This window comes from Leptopilina heterotoma, unplaced genomic scaffold (genome assembly GCF_015476425.1).
Source record: "Leptopilina heterotoma isolate Lh14 unplaced genomic scaffold, ASM1547642v1 Lhet_417, whole genome shotgun sequence".
In the NCBI taxonomy this organism is placed as follows: Eukaryota; Metazoa; Arthropoda; class Insecta; order Hymenoptera; family Figitidae; genus Leptopilina; species Leptopilina heterotoma.
In genome coordinates, this window is record NW_025111076.1 from 40749 (window position 1) to 60499 (window position 19751).

Below are 19751 nucleotides of genomic sequence, written 5' to 3' on the forward strand. Positions count from 1 at the left end.
CATTAAAAACAATTGCTCTAATTTTAGCAAAACCTGAAGCAAAATCTAAAGATGCAGTACAACATTAAAAGCATTTTCTTCAATATTAACCAAACCAAACATCGAATTCAAAACTGCAAGACAAATTTCAAAACTGCTCTAATTTTAACCGAACCTAAAGCTCAATTGAAAGATGTAGTACAATTTAATGCTCCACTATTTAATTGGAAACAAATGATACACTTTTAGTCAAACCTAAACCTAATTCCCACAATTAGAATCAATTGATGTTTATTAGCCAAATTTAAACTTCCATTACAACATTAAAAGCAACTGCACTCATTTAGGCACATTAGTGAAACCTAAATAAAAATTTTAAGTTTCAGCATTTAAATAGAAAAAAAATGTTTAGTCTTCAATTGCTGTAGTCTTAGCCAAACTGACCACCAAATGAGAAAATATTGGAACAAAATGAACAAAAATTGTTCTAATTTTAACATCATCAAATTTGTTTTCTTGAAATTATTTTCTACAGATCATATTTAAAATTCGGAGAAAATTTAAATTTCATTGTATAATTTAAATCATTGTATAAGTCGCTCTCGGAAAGGAAATTTATGTGCGTAATTCCTTATAATTTCAGAGAAAAAGATTGTTCGGGGTTCCCTTGTTAAAATTAATGTGGGAGGTTGAATCCTATAAAAGAGACTTCACCATCATCTGTGACAGTTCGCTTTCAAAAGTCGTTGTACAAGAAGTAGTAGAATAATTTTATATTCCTAAAATCTTACTGTTCTAGTGAAAAGTATTAGAAGTAACTATAGTAAAAAGTTTTTCATGTCTGTAAAAATGGATTTTCTCTGGCAACTTTTTGGATTGGTGATTATTGCCTTGTGCTTTGACTTAGGAGGAACTTTTCAACAGAATCGACTGGGAATTGATTTACCAGAGGAACTACATTCATTGGTTGATGAAGAAGAATTTGGTTATGATAATTTATTACTGTCAACATGTGAAAAACAACATCCGGATAATGTTACTTTGGATCTATCATTTTTGGGAATAAAGCGACTGTCAAATAGTTTTGTTTCTAATCAACATGTCACTTGTCTGGACCTGCAGTTAAACGAATTTTCAAATAATGTGGATTTCAACGACTTTCAGATGCAACCAAATCTGGAATATTTAAATCTGGCCAGAAATCTAATTAATCTACAAAAGCTGTTAAATGAATCTTCACATTCAAAAATTAAAACTCTTGTTTTGGATCATACATTATATTATAGGGAATATAATGGCTACGTATATTATGATTACTCAAATTTCGAAATACTTCATCTTCGTTTTCCGAGTTTACAGTATCTTTCATTAAGAAGGGTTAACCCTATTAATAATGATCAAAACGATTTTTCGTATTTAAATTTTACTTCAACGAATTTAACACATTTATTTTTGTCCGACAATAAAATACGCGAAATAAATGAGAGATTCTTCAAAAAATTTCCATCAACATTGACTCATTTGTTTCTGGAAAGATGTGGACTTACTTCATATTCAGCACCAGTGAATCAAACAGCATCACTGACTTCGCTATCAATAGATGGTAATTCATTTTCATGTTCAAATGGTAATTGCTTGGATTTCGAAAATCATCCGAATTTGAAATATTTATCTTTGGCACACTGCGAAATAAGCATTCTTTCACACAACACATTTTTCTTTAATTCAAAACTTACTAATTTGGATTTGTCAGAAAATAAAATTCAACAACTTTCTGATAGAGTATTTCTGAAAACACCAGCTCTGGAATCATTGAACCTAAACAACAATCAACTTTCGAAAATACCAAATCTCTATACTTTGTCGAACTTGAAAAAATTATATGTGAACGATAATCAAATAACAAATGTGAATAAGAAATCTTTTACTAATTTAGGAAATCTGGAAATCTTGTCATTGAGTAGTAATAATATTGTGGCGATTGATGCTAGTACTTTTGATAATCTTTCGAGTTTGATTGTACTCGATCTTTCTGGTAACAAAATAAGGAGTTTAGATTATAATTCACCGTTTAATCTCGATTATTTGATTTTATCAAACAATTCAATTTCTTCAATTAATGATATTCATTTGGATAATTCAACAATGAAATATTTGATACTTGACAGAAATCCTTTAAAGAATTTAATGCCTAAGTCTCTTAAATTTTTATCAGAAGATACGACGATTGTTTTGCAGTAAATGTAACAAAAGACACTTCGTATTTTTGTAGCATAGGAAATATTTACCGTTTTTACCCATTTGTAATTTTAGTTGTAGCTTTTTTAAACAAAAAAAAAAAATCTCTAAGTTACAATTCATAAATTTACAAACTTGTCATTTGCCATAAAATGTTTCGCACGTTTATAGAAAACGAATATTATTAGAAAATTGTATCTTCCTTCATTAGGTTAATAAACTTTTATCATACATTTATGGCGACGGTTTTTTTTAAATTACATTTTGTAGTTGTCAAAAATGTAGCTTCCTTTTTATTCAGATAATAAATTTTTATCATTTGCACTCCATGTATCCGGAGGAAGTATGTTCTTTTTTTAATTTTAAGAATAAAACAAAGGATCCTATTTTAGGCAAACCTAAAGCTGAATTTTAAGATCTAGTACAACAATAAAGGCATTTATTCGAATATTAATTGAACCTAAAGTAAAATTTAAAACTGTATCATTTAATTAGAAACAAATGCTGCATTTTTAGCCAAACCTGAACTTAATTCCTAAAAAGTTAGAAGCAATTGCTGTTGTTCTACCCAATTTAAAGCTGTAGTACATCATTAAAACCAACTTCTCTATTGTTAGCCAAATCTTAAGCTAAATCACTATCAACTTTGTTTTTTATTATCATATCCAACATCCGGAGAGGAATTAAACTTTTCACATTAGTTGCTTTCTGCTCCGCAAATTTTTTTTTTTTTTTTTGGTCGCTGATAATTTTATTAAAAATAAAAGATTGTACGGGATTCCCTTGCTAAAATTAAAGTGGGAGGATGAAATTTATAAAGGAAGTTGTGGTGCGATGATGTCAGTCGGTTTGCAGAAATGATATATCTGTTTTTCAAATTCAGCATATAAAAAGAGAATAATAAATTTTGGAGAGACAGTGAGTTCTTGAATTCTGCGACAGTAAATTCAAGATATTCAGAAGCACTGCATTTGCAAAGAGTATCAGTAATTTTTAAACAATTTTTGTTATTCAATCGCCATTTCATCTAATCTGTGTGATAACAACATTGAAAACAATGGCACACTTACTGCAATTGTTCAAGTTGTTGACGATTTTCATCATGTGCTACGATTTTGGAAATTGTTTTCAAAAAAATCCAATTGACGACCAATGTCTAAGAGGAGAACCGAAATTATTGATCAAGGAAACAATAATTGACGAAGATAAATTATTTTGGTCAGCATGTGAAGAGCAAAATTCAACAAGTGTTTCTATAAATCTGGCAAATTTAAATATAGAAAGTCTTCCAAACAATTTTATAAATAGTGATTATGTGTCGTGTTTAGATTTACAAAATAATAATTTTGGATCGACAGTACATGTAAGTGACTTTTCAAAAGTGCCAAATCTCAAGTATTTAAATCTAGGAAATACCAAGATTGTTTTAGAAAGTTTCTTCAGTTATTCTTACTATAGTGTTTCGCAGAATATTGAAACATTAATTTTAAACAATTTACAAGCTTTTCAAGTACAAGAATATGATTATACAGTAAGTTTTGATGGTTTTAATACTGTATTAAAGTTTTGGCCAAGAAAATTAAAGAAACTTTCTTTGCGCAACATCAATTTCACAGACAATAAAAATTTTGAATCATTTGACTTTAGTTTGACAAAAATAACCCATTTGATTTTGTCAGACAACAATATTGATGTAATAAATAGTGAGTTTTTCAACAAATTTCCCACAACATTAACACATTTGTTTGTGGACAGATGTAATCTCCAATCATATTCAGCATCAATAAATAAAACAGCATCTTTAATTTATCTATCAATGGATAGCAACTCATTTTCAAGTGATGGTTGTTTGGACTTTGATAGTCATCCGGATTTGAAATATTTATCTTTATCAAATTGTGAAATTAGTAGTATTTTACAAAATACATTTTATTCTAATTCGAAACTCATAAATTTGGATTTGTCAAACAATCGATTGAATCAACTTTCTGATAAGCTGTTCCTCAAGACGATCGCATTGGAAACTTTAAATCTAAATAACAATAAATGTAGTAAGTTACCAAAGTTGAAAACTTTAACGAACCTCAAGGAATTATATATTAATGGCAATAATATCTCACGGTTGGTTGAAGATTCTTTTGATAATTTAAATAATTTGGAAGTCTTAACACTAAGTAGAAATTATATCGTTTACATTGAAGACAATGCTATGAACAATTTATCAAATTTAAGAATATTAGATCTCTCTAAAAATAACATATTCAATTTCGAATATAAATCGTCTTTCAGTCTTCAGTGTTTGAGTTTAACCAAAAATTATCTGTACTCAATGACTAATATACAATTAGGTAACACAACATTAAAATATTTGTTTATTGATCAAAATCCTGTGGATGAAATAACCCCCATGTCAATTAATTATTTAACCAAAGACACAAGCATAATATTCAGATAATATCTTCAGCATCCGGAGGAAATTTAAATCCTTAGCATTAGTTGTCACCCGAGAGGAAATTTATGTCTAACCTTTGATAATTTTTGAAGAAAAAAAAGATTCCACGTATGATTCCCTTGTCAAGAATTAACGTGGGTGGATAAATATGTATAAAAGAGATTTATTGCTAAAATTAGAGACAGTAAGTTTTTGTAGAGCGACGTACAATAAGGATTTCACAGAAGCGTTAAAATTTATTTGTTCTGGTAAATAGTTTCAAAAATCAAAGTGAATGTTTCTTTGGATGAGAACTGTAAACAGTTTGTGATTGACTCAACAATAAACAGTGAACAATAAACAGTAAACAATAAACATTTTTACACAGTAAAAAGTGAACAGTAAACACTAAACAATAAAAATTTGTTTTATGTCAGTAAAAATGCAACTTTTCTGGCAATCATTTGGATTAGTAATCATCACTCTGTGCCTTGATTTTGGAGAAACCTTCCAAACGGATCTTCTCGGAAATGTGCAACAATTAACAGAAGAGCTAAATTCTCTGGTTGGTGAATCAGTATTTGGTTACGATGTCCTATCGCTAAAATCATGTCAAAAGCAACATCCGAATAATGTTTCCCTGGATCTTTCAAATTTAGGAATAAAGAAACTTCCAGAAACATTTATTTCCAGTCAACTTGTCACATGCTTGGATCTACATGGCAACGAATTTTCAGCAAGTGTAGATTTCAACATCTTTCAAATGCAACCAAACCTCGAGTACTTGAATCTAGCAGAAAACAAACTTAATTTACAAAATATTCCAGAGTTTGCCTCCCATCAAAAAATTAAGACATTAATTTTGGACAGACAAGTTGTTGCTAATCAACACAATGATTATCAATACGATGATTATCATTACAGTTATTCCAGTAATAGACGCAAACAATTACAAGAAGTGAAACCAATTTATTTTCTTCTACCAAACTTAGAAAATCTTTCTCTACGAGGTGTTAAAAAAACCTTAGATTCGTATGATCGTTATAATACTTTGAACGATTTTTCGCAATATGATTTTACTTCTACGAATTTAACACATTTATTCTTGTCCGACAATAATATACAAAAAATAAATGCCACGTTTTTTGACAAATTTCCCCCAACATTGACTCACTTATTTGTGGAAAGTTGCAGTCTAACCACATATTCAGCACCATTGAATAAAACAAAATCTTTAGCTTCTCTATCAATGGACAATAATAAATTTTCCTGCCCAACTGGCGATTGCATCAATTTCGAAAATCATCCGAATTTGAAATATCTTTCACTGGCAAATTGTGAAATAAGCACTATTTCCTGCAACGCTTTTCTCTCCAATCAGAAGCTCGTTTACTTGGACATATCAGAAAATAAAATTAAACAAATTTCCGATAAATTATTTTTAGACACACCAGCATTGGAATCATTGAATCTAAACAAGAATCAATTGAGGAATGTACCTAATTTCCGTAGTTTGTCGAAATTGAAAAAATTGTACATTAGTAATAATGAAATAAAAAATGTCCCTCAGGATTCTTTTACTAATTTGAAAAATTTGGAAATTTTGACATTGAGTGGTAATAATATTCATTCTATTGAGAGTAGTGTTTTTGATAAACTTTTAAATTTAGTTGCACTCGATCTTTCTCAAAATCGAATCACGAGTTTGGAATATCGCCCTGCGTTTAATCTTGAATACTTAATTTTGTCAGATAATTTAATTTCCTCGTTAGATAAAGTAGAATTGAGTAACACAACATTGAAATATTTGGTTCTTATTGACAATCCTTTGATATCTTTTCAACCAAATTCGTTTAAATTTTTATCGGATGATACTACAATTGTGCTTCGTAATTCGAAAAAGAAATAAAATTGTAAGAAGTTAATAAATATTTCTAAATGTTAACAATAATTACTAATTAACAATAATTTTTAATTAACAATAATTTCTAATTAACAATAATTTTTAATTAACAATAATTTTTAATTGATAATAATTTCTAATTAACAATAATTTTTAATTAACAATAATTTCAAATTGAAAATTATTTCTAATTAATAATAATTTCAAAATATCAACAAATATTTTTAAGAGATAATTTAAGCGTTTCTTCATAATCAACGAACATAAATTTCCGACCTCTGATCTTTTGTTTCCTATTTTCGAAAATTATTCTCACGTGCCTACTAAATTTTAGTAACTTTTACTATTTTTGAACACATTGTTAACTGTAACCTTTTGTGCATTATCACTACAATTATTGTACTCTGAAAATTTTTGAAATGCTTCTTTAAATAAATAAACGAAAAAAAAAATCACGAGTTATATCAATCCTTAATAATTTTCCCTCTGAAAAAATTTATTTCTAAGAATAAATTTTTTTTTATTTTAACAAAAGTTTTTTCAATTTCTTTCTACAATTTCGTTTTTCTCCTCTTCTATTTCAAAAACAAAAAAATACTTCTAATAGTATTAAATTTCTTGAAAATTTTCTTCGAGAAAGAGAAATAATTCTAAAAAGTGAAAAAAACATCAATAAATTAAATTCCAATGAAAAGAATTAATTGCTTCGAATTTTCCAAATAAAATAACTATTATTTTTTAAAGCATTAATTTCTTAAAATTTTTCCAACTAAAAATATATTTTATTTATAAAAGAATTAATTTCGTAAAATTTATCAAACTAAAGAAATACTTTTATAATTTAAAAATATTAATTTTTTTAAAAATTTTTCTTTAAAAAATAATTTTTTTTAAAGCACTAATTTTTTAAATTTTTGGCACAATTTTTTATAGAAAAGAAATAGTTTTTTACTGAAACTTCAAAATTATTTTCATCATTTCAATTCAATTATATTTTTCTTGAATTTTTAACCAAAATCCTTCTCTAAATCAATTAATTTTAATTATTTTTGAAAAAGTTCTTTGAGAATTTTCAAATTTGTTTGTTTAAAATTACAATTCTATGAAATTTGATCGATTATCTGGAAATTCTTTAATTGTAGATAAAAAAATAAAAACGTCAAATGATTTCAAAAAAAAAAAATTAATAAATAAAAAATTCAATTAAACTTTTTGAAAATAAACATTTTTACAAAAATTGTTACTTATAAGTATGAAAAATTCAAATTTTCAAAGATTTTAATTTAAAACCTTTTCAAAAATTCAATTATTTCTAGAAATTCACGCTATTAATACTTTTAATATTCAATTATAATCTAAAAAAATTTTAACTGAATTTAATTTTGAAATCAATTTTTTATTTAAATAATTCTATGAAAATTTAATTATTTAAATACAAAAATAAATAATTTATTGAATAATTGTGAATGTTTCTTAAAATTTAATTATCATAATAAATTTTACAAACAAATTTTTAAATAATTAAATTTTTTTGATGAATTTTAATAAAAATTATGAATAATTACATTTTTTGAAGAAATTCGATTAAAATTGTATTAAAAATAATTGAACTTCTACCATGAGTTTTATTTATGAAAATAGTTGAATTTCTGTAAAAAATTTTATTAGGCATTTATGAAAATAATTGAATTATTGCGAAGAAATTTATAAAACAAAAATTAATTGAATTCTTGTGAAATTTTTATTATTTTTGAAAATAATTAAATTTTTTTTCGTGAAATTTTGTTAATATTTTTTTTAAAACAATTGAATTCTTTTGGAAAATTTTATTAAAATAGTGGATATTGAAATTTGAAAATCATTAACCGAAGGACAATTTTGGGAAAATAATTGAAATTTTGCGAAGAATTTTATTAAAATTTTTGAAAACAATTGAATTTTGTAGAAGAATTTTTATCATTTATAAAGATAATTGAAATTTTGACGAGAATTTTATTAAAACTTCTTGAAAATAATTGAATTCTCGTGACGAATATTGTTATTTATGAAAATAATTGAATTTTGCAAAGAATAATTGAATTCTTTAGGAAAATATTGTAAAAATTGTAGACATTGAAAATAATTGAAATTTTGCCAAGAATGTTATTAAAATTTTAAAAAATAATTGAATTTCATTGAAGAATTTTATTATTTATAAAGATAATTGAATCTTTGACGAGAATTTAAAAAAAATTTTAAACACAATTGAATTTTATTGAAGAATTTTATTTTCTATAAAAATAATTGAAACTTTGTCGAGAATTTAAAAAAAATTTTGAACATAATTGAATTTCTGCGAAGAATTTTATTACTTTTGAAAATAATTGAATTTCTCCAATTATTTCAAACTTCTCCAAAATTCAATTCTTTTTACTGCTTTTAACTAAAATTCTTCTCTAAATCTATTATATTTAATTATTATTTAATTTTTACTAAAAAATTATTATATTATTATTAATTTTTTTCAATTTTTTGTCAATTATCTATTTTTAAAATAGGTCACTTATAGAGATTTCATAAAAAAGAAAGAAAAACTTTTAGATACATTACAAAAAACCCTATCGAACAAATATTACAAAATCTCTGTTCTAGATTAATAAAAACTTAGAAATAACAAATTTTTTCCTTATCAATTTCAACTCTAGCTCTGAATTTTACATCCGGATTTATGTTTTATCTCGCAGTTGAATTTCCCTAAGCATCACGGTAAGAGGAAATAATTTTACGAGAAGAATAAAAATAGGGAATAAAATTCTGATTTATTTCGAAAAATTCTCATTTATTACTTTGAATCCTCATTTATATCAAAGTGAAAAGTTTGTTTTGTAGCAGTGAAAATTTTTTTTTGTTTTTAGTGAGAAAAAAAAATAATGGCTCGTCTACAATTATTAGACTTAGTGACAATTATCGTGTGTTTAAAATTAGTAACAAGTTCACCAACAAATTTACCAAGTTTACCAACTTTACCAACAACGTTACCAAGTTTACCAAGTTTACCAGAAAGTTTACTAACAAGTTTTCCTCAACAAGTTTACAAAAAAAATTTCCTCAATAATTTAAAAATTGATGTTAAAATTTTAACACAGGAACTACGTTCACTAACGGAAGCAACTGAATTCCAAAAGGAAAAAGAATCAATTGATGAAAAATTATCGTTTGCTTGGTGCAAAAATCAGCAAGGAATCAAGAATAAAAATTTTTTTTCATCTTTGGATCTCTCGCAAAAGAAGAAATTTACTTCTAAAATTAATTTCTCTGAAATAATTTGCCTCGATCTTCAAGCCAACGAAATTGAAGAACTGAAAAATTTGAACTTGTTCAATCTGTCAAATTTGGAGTATTTGAATTTGGGGAAAAATAAAATTCACTTGCGGGAACTACAAACCTTTCAACACTCGACAATAAGAACTCTAATTCTAGACGATAATTATCAAACATCTTCTTCCACTTTCGGCCTTCCTTCGGATGAAATTTACCTTTATTTCCAATTACCAAATTTGGAAATACTTTCTATGCGTAATTTCACTCAAAGTTGTTTTCAAGAGGAATGCAAATTAATTGTCAGCGCATCATCGAAACGAGTGACGCATTTGATTTTATCCGAAAATAAAATCACTGCCCTGCAAATTCAATTTGACACGAAAAGTCTTGCTCACCTACAGGCGGAAAATTGTCAGTTAAAAAAATATTCCTCGACGAAGAATCAAGATTCCCTCACTTATCTTTCACTCGCCGGGAATTATTTTAATAATCTTAGTTTGGATTTCCAGTACAATCCGAACTTACAATTTCTTTCGCTATCAAATTGTCACCTTTATTATTTCGACCAAACAATTCTAAAATCAAATGGAAAATTACAGTATTTGGACCTATCGAGAAATGAACTCACTTTTCTTTCTAAAGAAACTTTTGAATCGAACGTTGCTTTAAAGATGTTGAATTTAAACACCAATAGACTAGCAAATGTACCAAATCTGTCAAAATTGGTAAATTTGAAAAAATTGCTTCTGGGGGATAATAAAATACAAGTGGTGGAAAAAAATTCCTTCCTTGGTTTAGTGAATTTAGAAAGATTGTCTTTGAGGGGTAATGAAATTTATTTCATCGACAACAGTTTTGATGAACTGATTAATTTACGATCTTTGGATTTGTCTGGTAATAGTGTCAAAAATTTTCGATATCATTCAACATTGTCGAGTCTTCGATTTTTATTGTTAGCGGACAATTTAATTTCTTCGGCGAAAAATATAGAAATTGGTGACAATGTAAAACTTGAATATTTAGATCTTGTGCAGAATTCAAAAGTTAATGATAAAGAATATTTTTCATTTCGAAATGTAACGGAATTTATTTTTTTTAATTTTTGCCGACAACGAGGAATTTGTTAAAAAAAAAAAATTCTAGGGGTTTCTACAAAAAATTATTGTTTTTCTTTTCCCTGATTTCCAGACTTTTTCACATTTTCCTTTGACTTTCAAGAATATTTTGATTCACTCCAAAAAAATTATAATATTATTATTATTATTATTATTATTATTATTATTATTATTATTATTATTATTATAATTTTCTAGAAATTTTAACTAAAATTATTCTCTAAATCAACTATTTTTAATAATTTTTTGAAAAAGTTCTTTGAAAATTTTAAAATAAATTTGTAAAATTCAAATTTACATGAAATTTAGATTATTTTCAACTTTGTCAATTAAATACACTAAAAAAAAATTTTGGAAATTTTTCTAAAAAAAAAAAATTAGAAAGCAAATTTCACTAATTATTTTGGAAAAATTTACTAAAGTAAATAATTTTCTAAAAAATTATCGAAAACTTCCTATGAATTTTAGAAACCTTTCCATTAAATATAATGTATAATGTGGAAATAATCCCAGAAGTTTGAAAAAATTCTTTTAAACGTTTAGAAAAATTTCCCTATGAAAATAAAGGAAAATTTCTGAGAATGTGGAAAAATTTTCACATTCCACTTCAAATTATTAAAAAAAAATTAAATTAGTTCAAAAAAATTAGTTTCAAAAAAATTAGTTCTTCAAAATTGGCAGTGAAAAGTATGGAAAATTCAAATTTTCAAATATTTTTTTATTCGAAACCTTTTCGAAATTATTTAATTATTTAAATACAAAAGTAAATAATTTATTAAATAATTGAATGTTTGTTTAAAATTTAATTCTTATAAAAAATTTTAGGAACAAATTTTTAAATAATTGAATTCCTTTGACGAATTTTAATTAAATTTTTCAGCATAACTACATTTCTCGAGATATTAGATTAAAAATTACACTAAAAAGAATAAAAATTATGCAATGAGGTTTATTATTTACGAAAATAATTGAATTCCTAAAATAAATCAAAATATTGAATATTGAATTCATAAAAAAAAATTTATTATTTATAAAAATAATTGAATTCATAAAAAAATGTATTATTTATGGAATTAATTGAATTATTGCGAAGAAATTTATAAAAAAAAAATTAATAAAATTTTCAAATATTATTGAATTTTTGCCAAATTTTTTATTTAAATGATTCTAATAATTGAGTTTCCGTAAAAAATTTTTTATTTCTAAAAATAATTGAAATTTTGCTAAGAATTTTATTAAAATTTTAGAAAATAATACAATTTTGCAAAGAATTTTATTAAACTTCTTGAAAATAATTGGAATTTTAACGAGAATTTTGTTAAAATTCTTGAAACTAATTGAATTCTCATGATGAATATTGTACTCTATATGAAAATAATTGAATTAAGAAAAATTTTTTAAAAAAATTCAATTTGGCTAAGAATTTTATTAAAGTTTTTGAAAATAAATAAAATTTTGACGAGAATTTTGTTAAAATCCTTGACAATAATTAAATTCTCGTGATAAATATTGTAATTTATAAAAATCATTAAATTAAAAAAAAATTTTTTAAATAATTGAAATTTTGCTTAGAATTTTATTAAAATTTTTAAAAATAATTCAATTTTGCAAAGAATTTTATTAAAGTTCTTGAAAATAATTGAAATTTTGACGAGAATTTTGTTAAAATTCTTGAAAATAATTGAATTCTCATGATGAATATTGTACTCTATATGAAGAAAAATTTTTTAAAAATAATTCAATTTTGCAAAGAATTTTATTAAAGTTCTTGAAAACATTTGAAATTTTGACGAGAATTTTGTTAAAATTCTTGAAAATAATTGAATTCTTGTGATAAATATTGTAATTTATAAAAATAATTGATTTAAAAAAAATTTTTTTAATAATTAAAATTTTTCCAAGAATTTTATTAAATTTTTTGAAAATAATTGAATTTTGCAATTATGAATATTGTAATTTTTGAAAATAATTGAATTCTTGTGATGAATATTGTAATTTATGAAAATAATTGAAATTTTCCTAAGAATTTTATTAAAATTTTTTTAAAATAATTGAAATTTTGACGAGAATTTTGTTAAGATTCTTGAAAATAATTGAATTCTCGTGATGAATATTGTAATTTATGAAAATAATTGAATTAAAAAAAAAAAAATTTTAAGTAATTGAAACTTTGCCAAGAATTTTATTAAAATTTTAGAAAATAATTGAATTTTGATGAAGAGTGTTATTGTTTTTGAAAATAATTGAATTTTGCAAAGAATTGTATTAAAATTACGAAAAAATAATTGAATTTTTGAGAAGAATTCGAATTTTATTATTTATAATGATAATTGTGATTTTGACTATAATTTTTCTCTAAATTTTGAACATATAATTTAACTTTTCTAAAAAGTATTTTATTACATAATTTTGAATTTAATCGAATTCATACAATAATTTCTAACTTCTGTAGAATTCAACTAAAAGTTTTTTTCGAAGTACCAGTATTTTTAATAATTAATTAAGTATCTATTGACAAATTTAACTGATTTCAAGAAGAATTTGAATTAATAACATTTGAAAACTTGAAAATTCGAAACATTTCATTAAAAATTTTTATTACATTTGAAATTACAATTTTCAAAAAAGCGATAAATATTACGACTGTTAACAAAATTACGCAATAATGATTAATTATTAAAACTATTTATTGGGAAAAAATGATCCTGAAACATACAATGACTTCTAAATTAGTAAAATTCATTTTTTTATTACATTAGAAATCTAACATATCATTATACTTTAATGTTCCGTTGCCTAAATCAATAATAACATAATTTTTCGAAGGAATTTTATTACCTGCTACATTTAAATATTTGAGTTTTAACGGCGACTGATAGAGAAATACATGCAACTTATTGTTGGAAATATTAAGAATCAGTAGATTTGAAAGGTTAACAAATGTTTTATGATGTACGTATTTAATAACATTGTCATTTAAGAATAAAATTTGTAAATTCTCCAAGTCATTGAATGAATCTTCTTTTAATTTCGTAATCTTATTATAACTCATGTACAATTTTTTTAAACTTTTAATTCGTAAATTAGGCACTTTTTTAAAGTCATTGGACTCTAAATTTAACATTTCCAACTCAGTGTTTGATTTAAAGGTGTCTTTATGAAGTACACTAAGTTTATTTTTCGACAATTCCAAAAAACGTAATTTTTTATTAAATTTTAGAGTGTCCTTCGAAAATCTGTATATATGACACAATTCAATTCTCAAAAACTTTAAGTTAGGATGATGTTGAAAATCTAAGGAATCACTATAGATAGTAAAAAAGTAATTTTCTAGAAGGAACAAATGAGTTATTAATTTATGATTTGGTGACGACTTATAATACCTTAGATTACAGTCTTGGATAGCTAGGAGAGTAAGATTTTTCGTATTGACAAAATGATGGTCCACATCAGTCATATTAAATATACGCAATAAAAATAAGTGTGCAAGTTTTTCGGATGACGTATTTATTACAAATTTGACGTTATTCTTATTAAAAATAACATCATTTATCATAAGAGTTTGCAAATTTTCTAATTCAAGATGAAAAACATTATCATCACTGTAAGTAAATTTTTTTTCATCGGAATTTACTCTTTTGAATAATTTCAAATCAAGTTTACCATTATTGTGCAAATATTTTTCACACTCTTTATTGTATGTCCTATCATGTCGTAAATTTTCGTAATGAGAATAACCGTGCAAAGTAAGATACTTAATGTTTTTATGCAAAAAATAATTCACTTCTTGTAGTGTTGTGTTTATTTCTACTTTCAAAAATTCAAGATTCCGTAAACTCGAAAATGATAAATTTGACACTTGATTAATTACTGTTTGTTTTATTTGCAAACATTTCACTTGAGAACTGATAGTAATATTGTCGGAAAATTGATTTAATTGGAAAGGATCCAAAAAAATACTTTTCGGATGTCGTTTTATGCAGCCTGCCATTGTCATTTGTCCTTGAAGAAGTTCACCCATTTGCACAATTTTTGTTTCATCCATTCTTGAATCAACGCCTAGTGATGTTAAAAATTGTTCATAAGTACTTGACGAATTTGTTGGAGAGTTTGTGCCAATTTTAAAGAGGCAGAACATAATGAAAATTCCAAATATTTCCATTTTTCCCCCCTTCTCACTAAACCGAATATATCCGTTAAGGATTTTCTTTCACTATACTCACAATTTGAATTTAATTACTTATTTTTTTTAAAAATAAGTTGGAAATAATAAAAATCGGTCTAAATTGTATGACACTCTTGGTTTAACTGACTGCTTTCATCTGTAGAATTTCGATGATAAATATTTTGATTAATGAATCTTAAAAAAGAAATTACGTCACAAGTTTCAAGGGGAACTGGTTTTGATACTTTTAGATTATTTTTCAACATTCCTGTCCATTTGAAGAGATTATCAGAAAACTTTTTTTTTCTCTGAATCCACTATTATGAAACAAGGAGAAATATAAATCTAAATCATTGACGAAAATTTTAGATTTTTTTAAGACAATAGATTCTGATTTTGTATTGATTTCATTATGATGATGAAATTAACAAAATCAATTTCATAATTTAATTTTGCATATAATATAATTTATAATTCAGAATGTATTAGCAAAAAAAACTTCTTTTAAACACTTTACAAAACTGACAAAAATTCCATTCAAAATTTTTTATTTTATTGACTTTTTTTTCAAAAATATTTACTTCTTTTTAATCCTGCTAATAACACTTCCTGCAACAAAGTTTAATTATTTGTCAAAGAATTTAATTCTTGTGAAGAATTTTATAAAAAATTTTTAAAAAATTCATTTCTTTCGACTAATTTTATGCAAATTTCAATTTAAATAATAAAATTTTTGAGAAATTTTTAATGTTCATGAAAAGAATTAAATTCCTACGAAGATTTTTATAAAAAATTGTTGAAATAATTAAATTCTATTTGGTAATTTTATGAAAATAATATATAATAAAAATTATTGAATTTCGAAAAGTTTTTAAAAGTAATAAAATTTTACAAAGAACTGTATTAAAATTTTTAACAATAATTGAATTTTCGTGTGGTATTTAATTATAAATTTTTTTTTTGAAAATGACTCAATTCTTAAAAAGTATTTTATTATTTTTAAAAATAATTGAATTTACAAGAAAAAAATGAATTACGTTTAAAAATAATTGAATTCTTATGCTGAAGATTGTTATTTATGAAAATAATTGAATTTTGCAAAGAATTTTATTCAAATTCCTGAAAATAATTGAATTTTCGTAAATAATTTTGTTATTTATCGACATTTAATTGAATTCATTCGAAGAATCATATAAATAATTCAATTCTCGGGAAGAATTTTATTAAAATCTAAAGGAATAATTGAATTATTTCAAAAATAGAATTTAATTAAAATTGTGTTTAAAAAATAATTGATTTCTTTCGAAACATTTTATTAAAATACTTGAATTTTTGGTGAAAAATTCTAATATTTTTGTAAATAATTGAATTCTTCCAAAGAATTAAAAGAAAAAACATTTTTTTAAATCATTAATTTTTTCGAAGAATTGAAATTAAATTTTTATAAGAATAATTACATTTTTTGAGCAATTCCAGTAAAATTGTATTAAAAATAATTGAAATCCTTATGTGATGAATTTAATTATTTATGAAAAAAATTGAATAGTTGCAAAGAATTTCATTAAAATTTTCAAAAATAATTGAATTTTTATGATGAATATTTTTATTTATGAAAATAATTGAATTTAGAGAAATTATTGACAATAATTGAAATTTTGCTAAGAATTTTATTAAAATGTTTTGAAATAATTGAAATTTTGCAAAGAATTTTATTAAAGTTCTTGAAAATAATTGAAATTTCGACGAGAATTTTGTTAAAATCCTTGAATATAATTGAATTCTCGTGATAAATATTGTAATTTATGAAAATAATTGAATTAAGAAAAATTTTTTAAAATAATTGAAATTTTGACAAGAATTTTATTAAAATTTTAGAAAATAATTGAATTTTGCAAAGAATTTTATTAAAATTCTTGAAAATAATTGAATTAAGGGAAATTTTTAAAAATAATTGAAATTTTGCCAAGAATTTTATTAAAATTTTAGAAAATAATTGAATTTTGCAAAAAATTTTATTAAAGTTCTTGAAAATAATTGAAATTTTGTTAAAATTCTTGAAAATAATTGGATTCTCGTGATGAATATTGTAATTTATGAATATAATTGAATTAAGAAAAATTTTTAAAAATAATTCAATTTTGCAAAAAATTTTATTAAAATTCTTGAAAATAATTGAAATTTAGACAAAAATTTTGTAAAAATCCTTAAAAATAATTGAATTCTTGTGATAAATATTGTAATTAATGAAAATCATTGAATTAAGAAAATTATTTTAATATAATTAAAATTTTGCTAAGAATTTTATTAAATTTTTTAAAAATAATTGAAATTTTGACAAGAAAATTTTTATTAAAAAATTCAATTTCTATGAAAAATGTTATTATAAGTGAAAGATTTGAGTTTATTTTGAAGAATTGTATCAAAATTTGGTTAAATAATTGATTTTTCGAAATTTTTTCAAAAATGTTATTCTAAATTAATTGAATTCCTGTGAAAAATTTATAATTTATGAGAATAATTGAATTTTGAATGAATTTTATCAATTTGTTTTTTAAATAATTGAATTCTTGTGATAAAGATTGTTATTTATGAAAATAATTGAATCGTTTTAAAGAATTTAATCATAATTTTTGAGAATAGTTTTTTGATGATGAAATACTCAAAATATTTTTGAGAAACAGTCACAAATACACTGTAAATAAAAGGTTCTAAATTAGAGCTGATTTTCGGTATTAAAAATAATTAAAATAGAACCAAATGACGATTTAATACCCAAAATTGGTACTAAATTAGTACCTTTCTTTTTACAGTGTAATAAAATATAATCAACAAGTGAAATTTCATAATCACTTGCCCTTTAGCTTCACATCACAGATAACAAATCATATACATAATTACCAAATGTCCTCTGAAGAATCTCAGTTGGACCAACAGTGTCTCACAAGCTAGATCAAATTTTAATTCTCTGCTTATTATATTTCTTAAACTAATCATCATTTTCTCTTCTGAATAATAAAAACAAAAATTTAAAACGACTTTAAGTTTTGTGGATAATAAAAATCGGAAACAAAAATGGATCATCTGAAATTATTCATCATAGTGACTATTTTCTCATGCTTCTTCAAAATTGCAACAAGCCTTAAATTACATGAATCATACGTATATGATTCACTTTTAAAGTCGCTGGGAGTCGATCCAAATTTTAATGAAATTAAAGAAATGGAGCGGAGTAAATTTTTACACCAACTAGTAACAATGGATGGTTGTGAAAATCGACATAAGAAAAATATTTTATTGGAATCTTCACCCCAAGATGAACCTTCAAACTATACCACGAAGTGTTTGGGAGCATACAACAGTATTCTCAATCGACTGATTATTTCACATCTACCGGATCTTGAATATATGTATATTAATATAAACTCAAGACTACGAGATGTGAATTTATCACATACGAATATTCAATATCTATCATTAAATGGTAATATATATCTTGTTATTTTACAATCTTTCATTCAAAAGAGTATACTACAAAATTCAAGTAATCTACAATCAAATTTCGATCCAAATAAAAACGAATCTATTATTTCTGATAATATTTTAACTCTTCAGTTACCGAATTTAAAAGCTCTTGCAATTGAACAAGTTGTTTTCCACCCGGGTAACATTAATTTTGTGATTAATGTAACATCCGAACAATTAACACATCTGTATTTGATTCACAATTATAATATAACGGATATAGATCATCATTTTATCAATACAAAAAATCTCAATGAAATACTTTTTCAAGAATGTAAACTCACGTATTATAGGTCGTCACCGAATCATAGATCAATAACACATTTATCACTTTATAAAAATTTCATTTCGAATCTAAATAACGATTCTCTTGATTTTCAACATCATACAAACTTAACATTTTTAATGATTTCTATGTGTCATGTATTGAACTTTCCGAAAGATACTCTAAAATTCAATACAAAATTACGCAATTTAGATTTGTCATACAACGAACTAAGAGCACTTTATAATGACACTTTTAAAACAAATACTGAATTGGAAACACTAAACTTAAATGATAATAAATTTGCAAAAGTGCCAAATTTAAATATTTTGAGTTTGAAAAAATTGTACATGGCTAGTAATATGATAACGGAATTAAAGGAAGATACCTTCAGTGGTTTAGAGAATTTACAAATTTTGATAGTGAATAACAATAAAATTCAATATTTAGATAGAAAAACTTTTACGAAACTTTCAAATTTGCAAATTATTGATATGACTCGAAATGAATTACATAAATTGTATCCGTTGCCAATTAATATTAGATATTTAAATACAGACCTTAATAATTTTAGTTTTGGACCTGATTATATGGTTGGTTGTGAAGACAGAAATGTAACGTATCGTAAATGTATCTTTTATTAAAATTCGGATTTTCAAGAAAGGATGAATATTTTTTGTAGTTACTAATTATTGTAATTTTTGATGAAAATTGTCATAAGCACTGTTAAAAATTGAAATTGTAATAAAACACTGTTTAAAAATTGTATTTTCAAATTTAATAAAAATATTTTAAATGCTCTTAAATTTTCCCTTCAAATGTGTTCCTTTTCT

At 23.8% G+C, this 19751-nt stretch overlaps 2 protein-coding genes across 2 annotated transcripts; both read left to right on the top strand.

Moving 5' to 3' along the window:
* The first annotated feature begins 691 nt into the window (after window positions 1–691).
* On the top strand, window positions 692–19634 carry LOC122506394. The gene is made up of 5 exons (XM_043618535.1): window positions 692–2217; window positions 3302–3748; window positions 5064–6554; window positions 9677–10359; window positions 18191–19634. The coding sequence occupies exons 1-5, from the start codon at window positions 817–819 to the stop codon at window positions 19560–19562; spliced, it is 5394 nt and encodes a 1797-aa protein (XP_043474470.1). The 5' UTR covers window positions 692–816; the 3' UTR covers window positions 19563–19634.
* On the top strand, window positions 2890–5064 carry LOC122506391 (leucine-rich repeat-containing protein 15-like). The gene has a single exon (XM_043618531.1). The coding sequence runs from the start codon at window positions 3275–3277 to the stop codon at window positions 4670–4672; it is 1398 nt and encodes a 465-aa protein (XP_043474466.1). The 5' UTR covers window positions 2890–3274; the 3' UTR covers window positions 4673–5064.
* Window positions 19635–19751: the final 117 nt, after the last annotated feature.